The 12,014-nt window shown below is 33.7% G+C and overlaps 1 protein-coding gene across 1 annotated transcript; it reads left to right on the top strand.

Annotated features, from left to right (window-relative positions):
* The first annotated feature begins 96 nt into the window (after positions 1-96).
* Positions 97-11,416, top strand: LOC100313649 (LRRC48-like protein). The gene is given in 12 exon segments (NM_001168109.1): positions 97-168; positions 1,634-1,835; positions 2,466-2,582; positions 2,850-3,016; positions 3,403-3,549; positions 4,025-4,144; positions 4,788-4,900; positions 7,154-7,328; positions 7,922-8,053; positions 8,860-8,930; positions 9,391-9,514; positions 10,313-11,416. Coding segments are annotated over 11 exon segments (1,572 nt in total). The 5' UTR covers positions 97-168; positions 1,634-1,675; the 3' UTR covers positions 10,559-11,416.
* Positions 11,417-12,014: the final 598 nt, after the last annotated feature.

Genomic DNA, 12,014 nt, shown 5'->3' with positions numbered 1-12,014 from the left:
TGAATAAAATGGTTTTATGCATAGTCTGTTTTGAGATCAAAGTTGAACAGGTCAAAGGTAAGTTGAATGCATTCTGGGATACATGTTGCTTGACAACAACAGCCATCTTGGGAAAGCCGTGGTTCTGGATGAAAACATTCAATCATACACTATTTTTTACATAGTAAGGTTAGTAAAACTGTAAAATATTACATGACAAAGTATCAACTCAATGAGCTGCGGTGTATTGGTGTATTTGATACAAGAATCGTATCACACATATTTCTTTACAGAAATTAACTCCCCATAATAAGTATGCATTGAATTTGCAGTAACTATATTTACGGTATATGTATTATAACTGTCATACTGTTACCACCAATAGTTGGATGGATTAGTTGTGTAATAAAGTTGTTATTATTGTTAGTATATATGCATCTGTCTATGCTGCATGATATTGATCGTGAATCGTGTTCCCATTCGCATTTTACTGAGCTGTGTACAATGCAGTCATGTGTATCACAAGTATGGTCAGGTATTATTAGGGTCCCAGTCCCTCTATAGAGGAACTGTGTTAGGGTCTAATATATTCAGTAAATTGCGAGATCATTGTCAGCCGAACTGTCGCAGATTTTGGGCCTCCTGGTCTTAAATGACGATTAATTTCGTAAAGTTATGTGGTTATGATATGTAATATGTAATAACAACCTTTATTGATATCGTATCCCTTCTGGGATCTAGATTAGAATACAATAAGGATATAAGGAACAATAAAATACATAAGTAATAATAATAATAATAATAATAATAAAAAAGAAATAAATAGTAATACTGTGAAAATATTATTATATAAATATTTTTTTGGTGTTATTTTGAGGCAGCTGGTAAATTGCTTTTCATGAAATTCTCTCTTATTTGAGTTTGGAAAATGTGTGTACCATGTGTTGTAGAATGGGGGGGGGCACTCTAAATTGCTGCTTATGTTGTGTCTATCTAAACAACTACGTATAAATCGTTGACTCCTGTGATTATTCTTATTATATTTATTGCATAAATAAATTTATTGTATAAATAAATTAAAAAAATGTACTTCTCTAAAATAATGTGTGTAATGGGGCCCATCACAACTGCGAGTGTGGCCACTTTCCAGGAAGGCATGCTCTGATTGGTTGACAAATTCTAACTAAAGAAAGGTTTGTTAGATGTGATATGCTACCAACCACAATTTTAAATATCAGATTTTAATATTAAAGATTTATTTTTAAATTAAAAATCTATTTACAATTATTTTCCTGACAAATAATTATTCCATTAATAATTTAGTTATTTCAGGGCTTAAACTTTGAAGTTGAAGGAGCCCCCATAAAAATGCCTTAATATAGAATTAATACTGGTATAGAGAATATTCAAGGGGATAAAGAATGGGGTTCATTGGGAATCAAGGCAATTGTGTTTGATGCATCTGTGAAGTTCAAGCTCTGTATAAAGTTGATATGATCAGTTTTAAATGCTAATGTATATACCAGTACCGGTACTAGCAATTACCCTAATTTTCATTAGTTTGATAGAAATGTCTGTTATAATATGATTAACCCACCAGCCCTCATCTTAAGTCTTAACAAAACTTTAACTATCAATATTTTGTTATCATCAGTCAAACTATTCAACACTCCAGTGATAAAAAAAAAGCTGCAATATGAGTCGACTGTACGATACAGTGGAACCTGCAGTGATAGATGAGGAGATGCTGCTGAAAGCAGTGGAGGAACAGGGGCCCAAGGAAGAGGCTGGAAGAATTGCTAAACAAGAAGGAATTGATTTCTGTGATGTTGTACAACTTAGATTAGATTTCAAAAGTAAGTTAGTATGACACTTCTGTATGTCATGCATCTGTTGGTCTACATACTCAAGTACCTTTTGAAAAAAAAAAATTAGCACAGTAAGCAAAACAGTGTGTTATTGCACTCAACTTACATCTGTTCACCTACAAACCAAAATGCCCTTAAAAAATCAAATTGAAATTGATAATTTTCTTGCTATGGTTGCATTGCTAAAAATTATTTACTAAAATCAGTTCACCAGTCTATCTTAAACTGTACACCACACTGATTTGTTACCAATGAAATAAAGGGTGATGTACTGCAAAAAGCAAAATGTGCTCAAATAATTGGAGAAAGATCAATAGTCATTGTGGATTTGTTGTTTTGATGCCCAATCATGTGAAAACATTGGATATTGATTCATGCACTATCCTTGTTTATTATAATTTGATGGTATGTGCACTGACCTCAAGCTGCGCTCTGTTATCATCTGATATAATCAGCAGTGCACAGTATTATAATAGAATATCATGTAATTATCATAATATCAATCTGATCTGATATGAACATGTCTGGCTAAACTAAAAGCTATTCATTCCATAAACATATACGTCTTATGTTGACATTACATGCTTTAATTGACAATCTTGATGATTTGAATTTCAGATATCTTGAAGATTGATAATTTGTGGCAATTCACGCGCCTCACCAAACTACAACTTGATAATAACATCATCGAAAAAATAGAAGGACTTGACCAGTTGGTTAATTTAATTTGGTTAGGTAAGAGTGGATGAATTTGGTTTTTAATATTTCTCAACCCCTGGATGTGGCTTATAATTTTGCTGCATGGTGTTTATAAATAGATTCTGAAATGGATAAATACCAGTATTTTTTTTTATTATGTTATATTATTTTTAACTATTGCTGAATTCATCATAGTGATCAATCCAAAAGACCGTATATATTGTATTTCACTTTCTTCCAGCTTTGATATATTTACTGGGAAATCCATTTTCAGGAATAAATTTATATAGTTTTTTTCTTCAGATCTTTCATTCAACAACATAGAAATTATTGAAGGTTTTGATAAGTTGACAAAGCTTGAAGACTTAACACTTTACAACAATAGAATTTCAGTTATTGAAAATATGGATGCTCTCACAAAGCTACATGTGCTTTCAGTTGGCAACAACAATATTGAACAGTTAGAAAATGTAAGTCTTAATGACATCTGAAAATATATCAACTGTGGTTTAATGTTTTATTTTATTATTATAAGGTTAATGTTGTTATTTACCACCTAATTTAATTATGAAAATGAATTGGTATTGTTTACTCTTTTAAATAATATATCATTGACAAGTCAAAGCAAAGGAACTTAAATTCTTTTTAATAGCCGACTTGTTCTTATTACATCATTGAAAACTACTCGCATCATAAAAACGTGTTATATTTTCGATTGAGTATAGTTCATTTTTATATATGTTATATTACCAGTAGTTACCAGTAAACCAAACCTTATTAAATTATTAACAAACTTCATACAATGAGTTCATTCTGTATGACTCTGGGTACTTAAAAGATATTTTTTTATTTTCAGGTGAAGTATCTAAGACGGTTTAAGAATTTACAGACACTTAATTTGAGTGGTAATGAATTCTGTGATGATGGCAATTACAAAGCATACATAGTAGCACATATTCCAAGTCTTGTCTACTTAGATTTTAGACTGATTGATGAAAGTACAGTGAGTATATTTACAGAATAATTTTTAGTTCGTAATTACATTCTTTTTAACTGGGAGATTTATTATACCACATCTGCAAATTCTTAGAGCATCCCACCACATCTACAGAGATAATGGTTCAACACCTAGCATTGGCAAGTCTTTATAGAAAACAGATTGGTAAATGTATAATAGTCGGTTCATGCGAGTAGGTGACAGTTTACGCTGGCTGGTTTACAGGAGGGCAGTAAAATATAGGGTTGGGTTACTTAGGGGTCAGTTTTCACATGGATGGTTTTGCAGGTCAGTTTAAACTCAATTTAATTCAATTGACATATTTTACACATTGTTGTTGTTGTGGAATGCTAATAAAAAGACCAAAATGCTGTTTTCTATTTTGCATTGCCATTTTTGAATTTGAAAATGACATTTCATGCCATTTATTCTAAACCATATTTATGTTTGTTTGTTTGTTTGTTTGTTTGTTTCCACACAGAGAGTGGCAGCCAATGAACAGTACAAATATTCAATTGAAGAACTTGAAGCTGATGAAAATGCAGAAGAAAGAAAAAGAGTCAGTGAGAAAGAGAAACAAGACTTGTTTGAACTACACAAGGTGAGTCACTGCCAACAAAACTGTTTGTGTGCACTTGTATGAGGAAATAAATTTAATAAAATAATGTCATCACAAGAATACTGCAAAATGTACACGAAGGCTAATTGTATATGGCTATCATATTGACAAACACAGTTCGATGCCTGAGTTTATATACTTAGTGGCATTTAAGTGATAACTTATTACAGTGACTGTGTATAATACATTTTCTTTCCTACTTGTAGTAATAATGTAATAATAGATAACAGCCCTAAATGCCAGTGAAAAATGTTTTACGAGATCATTTCCAGGGAAATCATTTGCATTGATTGACATGACTCAATGTCCATCGCACATTATATTGATGACATGTCTGATGTAATCAAAAGAAATAGTGATTTGAATTTCGGTGACATACTTTAAAGGAAGTTTTTAATATTTGAACAAGTGCAAATATGATGCAAATGAAAGCAAATATAGCTTTATAACGTAAATTGTTTGTAATTTTATTTGTATTTGTAAATTATTATACTGTACTATACAGTGCTAACTGTATACCATGTATATATATATATATATATATGTACACTCAGTAAATAGTTCTACATGCAATTTACATATTGATGATTTGATAATGTTATGTGTATGTTTTTCTTCTGTACAGAGTGCCTATGTAGAGAATCTGAATGGTCCATTTCTATTTGATAGTATGTTCTTTGATGACACAGAAGGACCGAAGCTGGCGTCATTGCCCGGAGTAGAAGAACTACTTATAACATATCCTTATACTTATCAGGCCATGTTCACTGTCTAGTTCCAATTCCCGATTTGTGTCACCAGAGGTTAACAAACAGATTTACTGTAGACAGAATGTTTAAAACAAGCAGAGTCACAGTACACCATTTGCATATTCCCATCTCACAGCGTAAAATATCCCCTCAAATAAAAGTGTCGTCATATTTGAAGTATCAGCCTCTGACAATTTGCACACCTTTCTGCTTAGGTAAAATAAATTAATTAAGCATGTGAAATCTTTTAATTTATATTCACTCACAGAGTACATTTACCAAAATGTCATAAAAAAGACGCCACCGGCGGTGCGCGTTGCACAATCTTTTTGCTAGCTGTCAAAACATCTACGCGCCAAAGTGAAAAGGTTGACACGCGAAAAATTAAAAGTTAACCTGCCAACCGTATTTTCTCTAAACGAGAAGTCATACAAAATGGAAACTGACGGAGGTGACTTGTTCCGAACGCCTCCTACAGAAAATCAACTCCAATGGTTGCTAGAAAATATTGACCACTAGCTAGAGAAGTATGTTCATGCTCTGCGAAGTTCTGGATATACCAGTTTACGTGCAATAACAAAAATAATGGCATAAGATATTCAGGAAATTTTTACCAGGAATTCCATCAGGTCACAAGAGACTCCTACTTTATGAAGCAGCTAAGTTACATACAGCAATCAAGCTGAACTTTATAATGCCAACGTTGCATCATGCAACAATGACAGTGCTGGTAATTTGAAATGTCAAGCAGTTTCTATGCGTGGGATAGGCAACAAAACAAATCGCAAACATTGTTAGCCAGACAAGACCACTGTTACGTATACCGCTGACAGTGCACCACATCAACTTAAAAAAATGTATACTTAGTCTCCCCAAAATTTATGATCACTCCAGTTCTTGTCACGAGAAGTATGTGCCATCAATTGAAAGAATCAAAGCCGATAAAGAAATCTCTTCAATGTTTCGATCAACTCTAAGTCACCGTCCTCCAGTTATGGTAATATCCTCTGTTGCCTTTGCTTGCGGATTCCTTTGTCGGTGAAACAAAACTTTTCTGCTATTTCACGAAAAGAAGAAAAATGACCAGTGATCGGATCACTGCCACACAATATAATTTCGTTAGCAATCATATTTTCTACTTCTTCTGATGTTTTTGACTCTTCAATATTTTACTGACGACAGTAACGGTATTAGCCATATTTCTGGCATTTGACCGTCGGATATCGTGAGAAGCAACGCAAATAAACTTATTTATTCTGTGGGCATTGTTCAGAGTGGAGACGGTTGGCAGGTTGACTTTTATTTTTCGCGCGTCAACCTTTTCAGTTTTGTGCGTAGATGTTTTGACTTGACAAGTTGTTTGACAGCTAGCAAAAAGATTGTGCGGCGCGCACCGTCGGTGGCACCTTTTTTATGATGTTTTGAACACTTAGTCAATTTGAGCAGTATATGTCTACATTTTGTTATAAACTATAAAATCTGAATTATTCATTTTGATTAAAACAAAGATTTAAAGGCCCAGGTATACTATAAATACGCTCTTAAACAATAGGGATTATTTCCTTGCTTGTCACGCTGTAGTAAACAGCTTCATCCAAGCTCCGGTAAAAACGTGTTTTCTCAAACTTACATGTCTATTATGTCGTGCCAAAGTGGATGCATGTGACTATGAATATCACAGCAGTGACTGTGTGTAGTATTTATGGCAATAAATAGTGTACGAGCTGAGATTTTGGCGGATAAAAGTAAAAAAACATGAACCGGGGAAAGGGATGCGCGACTAATCTTGAACTACTGTCAATCAAAGTCACGTGATGTTGGACCGCTGAAACAGGATGCGTCATAGGCTATGCAAGTGATTAACACCATGCATTAGAATAGCCACACCTCCAATTCACACTTGCCCGGGGCAAGTGAATTGGGCCTTTAAGAAACTGAATTGGAAACTGTATCCTAAGACTATTGACTTGAACTTTTTTTATAGAGGGTAGCCTTGTATGTTGTGGTAACATGTTCATCTTTATAACAAGGATATGGCATTTTTTTTTATGTGCACTGAGGACATATAGCATATATTTTCCCTTTGACTAGTTTCCATATTTACTGCTAATGTTTACTCCTTGTGATTCTATCAAATGGCAGAAAAGGTGATGGGTCTGGGGCAAGTGCTTTTGGATTAGAAAACATCCTGAGCTGCTGCTTGGTTTTTTTTTCAATCGTTATAATTCTTAACTGGTATCACTTTCAAAGAGAAGTTCACAGAAATCTGCCAACAACTGTTTGAGTTTGGTCTTCAGGAACATGCCAAAAGGAAGAAAGAAGTCAGTGAGTTCTTTGAGTGTATAGAGGATGCCAAGAAAGAAAACAAAGACATTGCTGCTGAGAAAATTGATGGCTTTCTGGCTTACAAGAAAAAGGTTAGTTCTTAAAATGCTTAGGTACCCTCCAACCAATGGACATAATGTTTTAACCGCAAGTATTTTTTTTTTGGTGGTTATAAAAATAAGTAAAACATTACAGTGAAATGATATTCTTACAGTGAGAGTGACATCAGTGATCCCCCAGTCTCTCTGAAATGCTGGTCTCAGAAATATTCATGCTCGATAACTGCAGATAGATAATTTTAGTTCATGTGGATGATGTACTAACCCTGTTAAATATCTGCATACAGTTAGTTATAATTATTTTATAAAAAGTTGTAGCCTTCTCACAATTGTCAATATGTATAGAGAGAAGTTTGTGCTACCATATTTATTCCATGATATTGCCAATTGTGTTGTGTTCAAGGAAAGCTATACTAGTAACAAATTCTTCAGTATCACTCTCAATGCTGTGAGTCTTATTTTTCAAATAAAAACTGCATTGTTTTGTTTCAAAACATTTTTTTTTTGCAGTAATATTGATTTTGAGTTGAAACAAGATACTATAGTGATGCCTTACAGTCGTGAATATACTAACTCTGAAAGCCAAAATGACATACAAATGGGAAACTGTTTTTATTATTTTCTAGTTATTCAGTGAAATACAACACATGAGTGACCAGAAGGTGTTAGATAGTCGAATTGAAGAATATCATAAAGAAGTGAATGTGATATGGGACCAACTAATGGGGTATGAATTACAGTTGGTTGATCAACTTGAGGTAAGACGAGTCAATGTATTGTGCCATTATACTGTATGAACTACTGTAGAATACTTTATTTTCGCTTGGAATTTATTTTCGCTATTTTCGCTGAAGGGATGATTTCGTGAAAATAAAATCCAGCGAATATACTTTTTTTCCTATATTCCACATTAAACTCATGAAAAATCGGTGAAAATAAATTCAAAGCAAAACGCCCAAGAAGCCTTTTCAGCGAAAATTAATTCCAGCGAAAATAAAGTATTCCACAGTAATTTATAGTGTATGTATAAGAAGCATAAGAAAACACAATGGACATACTCAGTCATAAAAAAACAGATTTTACTGGGTAATATGCATGAATGTAAATAGTTCTGTAGACACTAATAAATTTAATATCATGTTTTTATGTCATTGTTGATACTGATATAAATTGTGCCTTTTTATGTTGAGAGGGTAATGCATTTTCTGGACTATTACTGGTAGCAGTATTAGCAATAGAACTTTTGTATACATGTACAATGTTTGCTGTTGTAGCACTAGTATACAGTAAATTAATCGGCAAACTTGATTACGGTATACAAATGTAATAGTTCAATTGATGAACATAATTAATTTTATCTGACAGTTGTGCGTCTAAAATTCCCTGATCAAGATACCAATTCTGTCCCGATTAGGTAAATAAAGGCACCATGACATGTGATCATGTCTTCCAGAATGTGCATTAATCACTAGTAATCATGTTTGACCAAAGGTTCTGTAGTGATCATGCCAATTACTGTGAGTGTTATACACTTGTCATTTATGAATTCAATTTTATTTAACAGGAAACCATCAAGGAGTTTGATCGTAATATGGCAGATATGGTGTCTTTGTTTGTGGAGAATGTCCAAGCACAGTATCCTTTTACACATAGCTGCAGCTCGTTGGCCATGTGGGCTGTACCAATTAAAACATCCTTCAGTTAAAGGGGCACTTTCAGCAAACTTTGACATTTATCAAATTTGAATGTTTAACAAAATGAAACAGGTTAAATCGCTGAGGGAATTATCAGTTGTCATTATGGCGCCAAGAAATCATTTCGAAGACAAACATGAAATTCAGTTGATTGTTTGATTCATCACACGTTTAACAACTTTTGCCTGGTTACTAACAACAAATAAGTCCTTGTTCTTATTTTGTATGGGTAGAGAAATGGCAACTGAATATTCATGGAGAGTGTCATGTGAAATGTACTGTTCAGTGCAGTCTGTAAACAAATCTCAAACGTATTCGTCATGTTTGAAATAATTGCATTCTGCAAAGCTCAGTTGAAATATGCAATTTATTCAGCTTAGGTTCCTTGACTCTGTACTCAGAATTTCTCAATGCCGTGAACTGGAGAACCAACACCATGAGAAATTACTTGAAATTGCTGTCATCACACTGGAGAAGTTTGTCAAGAATGAACTGGATGATGATGTTCCAGACGAGACTAAACTGGTGAGTTGGTTTCTTTATTTATCTGTACAAACTCATTTCTGGAAAAGTGTTGAGAAGTATGTAAACTGAGAACAGACTTCTCAAGGTAGAGTGAACCAATTGTGGGAGGAGAATAACGCACTGGAGAGGAGCACTTGTAGCCAAGGTGTTTATTGCTCAACTGCTAGGCCTGGAACTGAGTCTAAATACTCACGAGATGTTCCATACAATGTATCAATATCATTATGCAAATAACTAAACTAAAGGTCATAGCCTCAAATCATTACATACGTCATGAGAAATTAATTTTAAAAGAGAAATATTCTGTGGGTTTTAGATTATTTGATGTTGTATGGATATTCATTGAGCTTCCAATTCACTGTTTTGTGAATGGGACATTCATTGCTTTCAATATTCACTAGATTTTAATTGAGAACATTTAAACCAGCAAATAATTACAGTACTAGTAAATACATCATGGTAGTTGCACTCTAAGATCATTCACATGGATTTATTCGAGATTTTGAAATATGATGTAAAATATTTAATGATTTTGTTTATCGGTATATATGCATGAATTGCCATCAATCTTGCCCAATATTACTGTGGACTGCATATCATATCGTCAACTAGGTATTTCACATCTTAGTCCCAAAATCTCAGCATTAGGAATGATCTCAGAGTGCAACTTCAACACATCATTAGCCGACAGTTTTTTCCCCATTTCCACTATTCATGGATGCTTTCTGCAGGCAATGAGTTAAGATATCTTATAGTAGTACCAGTCAAATATAATTGTGTTTTCACTTTCCTATACAGCTACTTGTTGACAAAGACACAATACAGAATGCTGTCAGTGCATCTCACGATTTGCATCTACTGAAGATAGACAACCGAGAGGACGAGATTATCACAAGAGCCAACAACTGGATGGCGGCTCTAATGGAGCAAATCCATCAAGATGAAGAGATTAAGAGGAACCGCGACAGAATTTGTGAAATTAATAATCTCATTGATCATCTCAATGATGAGCTTGATAATCTGGATCTTCATGGTGGACTTTGAAATGTCTATTGCAAAACAAGATGGCCACAGAAAAATAATGGATCTGTATTAATTTTGTGGTGTTTGAAGCCTATTGACATATTTACCAATATAAAGGAAGAACATTTTTTAATTGAGCCAGTTAGCAGGTTTTGGAATTGTTTGTTTTTTAGGTATATACATATGTATTTGTATATATGCTACAGAGCCAAACTATGGTAGATTCAATTTATTTTGTTGTCATATGACAAAATAAATAAATTTTAATGTCAGTTTAATACAGCTCTATAAACCAGAGACAATTGAGTTTCAAGGTTTTTTATGAAATCAGTAGGTTTTTGTAATTTTTGTCATGCATGCATGTCTGGATGTAACAGACATGTTATTGACAGAATGACCTGCCTGCAATGTCTTGACCCAGTTTGCCCCAAATTATTGATCATTCTAGTGTTTGGCTAAGAAATCATATATGTAAATACCGGTATTATCAGGCGAGCAGTGTTTAAGATTTGTAAAACATGTTACTTGATCTGCTAGAAGTGCTTCTCTATTAAAAGTGTACAGTCTATGCAAACTACAAAGCTAGTGATCATTTTGATGCTTTGAATAGAGCCAATACAACCGTCCAACCGTCGCTGAACTAAAACTTGGTACATGTTCGTGAATATATTTCGCCCAGATACTTATATTGTAAATATTTTAATTTCTGAATTTTGTGAGAAACAAATAAGATATTTATAATCTTTCTAAATCACCTGTAAATACTGAATATGCATTTTAGTGATGTTTGTAACCCACATGTACAGCACTTAGACTTACATGTATTATAGTAATGCTTGTCTGATGATTCCAATATTTTCCAGCAAAATAAAATTTACTACAAATAAAAAACATGCAAGTTTCTAATAGTGAAGTCTATTTATTAGCCATCAACTGGACAGGGACCCATCATGCTGAATGTTTGCTCCCCATTTTCTCACTGGGTCATTAACCAAATGTCTCCAAACTGGGTACATGCGGTAGTTGTCACATGATGCTCTAATTCTTCTCTTCAAAATGACCGACTAGCAGCCATATTTTCCAAAAAACCTACATTTTATATATAGCATTATTCCAAAGTGTAATGTGCCAAGTAATGTCTGTTAAATTTTGTCCCACTGATATTCACAGACTGGATTGGAATCCATGTATATTAAACAGTTTCTTATTTAGAATACCATTGGTTCAACACTGTTTTGGTCTACAGGTAGTTTTCATATAAGTGGTAAGAAAAGACGACCGGCTCTCACTAGTGGAGGCTGTATCACAAAACTGAAACATGTGACGTATCGTATTCCAAATATACTAGTTGCTCAAATGAATTGTAGTTTGGTACATGCATATTACTAGTACAGTTCAGATTTAATTCACATCTGGTTAGAACACCTTTCACACATTTTGTTATGGTTTGAATTCTGCCCTATCTTTATGACATGTG

This window comes from Saccoglossus kowalevskii, chromosome 8 (assembly GCF_978046115.1).
Source record: "Saccoglossus kowalevskii chromosome 8, keSacKowa6.1, whole genome shotgun sequence".
Classification (NCBI taxonomy): domain Eukaryota; kingdom Metazoa; phylum Hemichordata; class Enteropneusta; family Harrimaniidae; genus Saccoglossus; species Saccoglossus kowalevskii.
The sequence above is the reverse complement of the archived record's forward strand: the minus strand, read 5'-3'. Positions and strand labels throughout refer to the sequence as shown.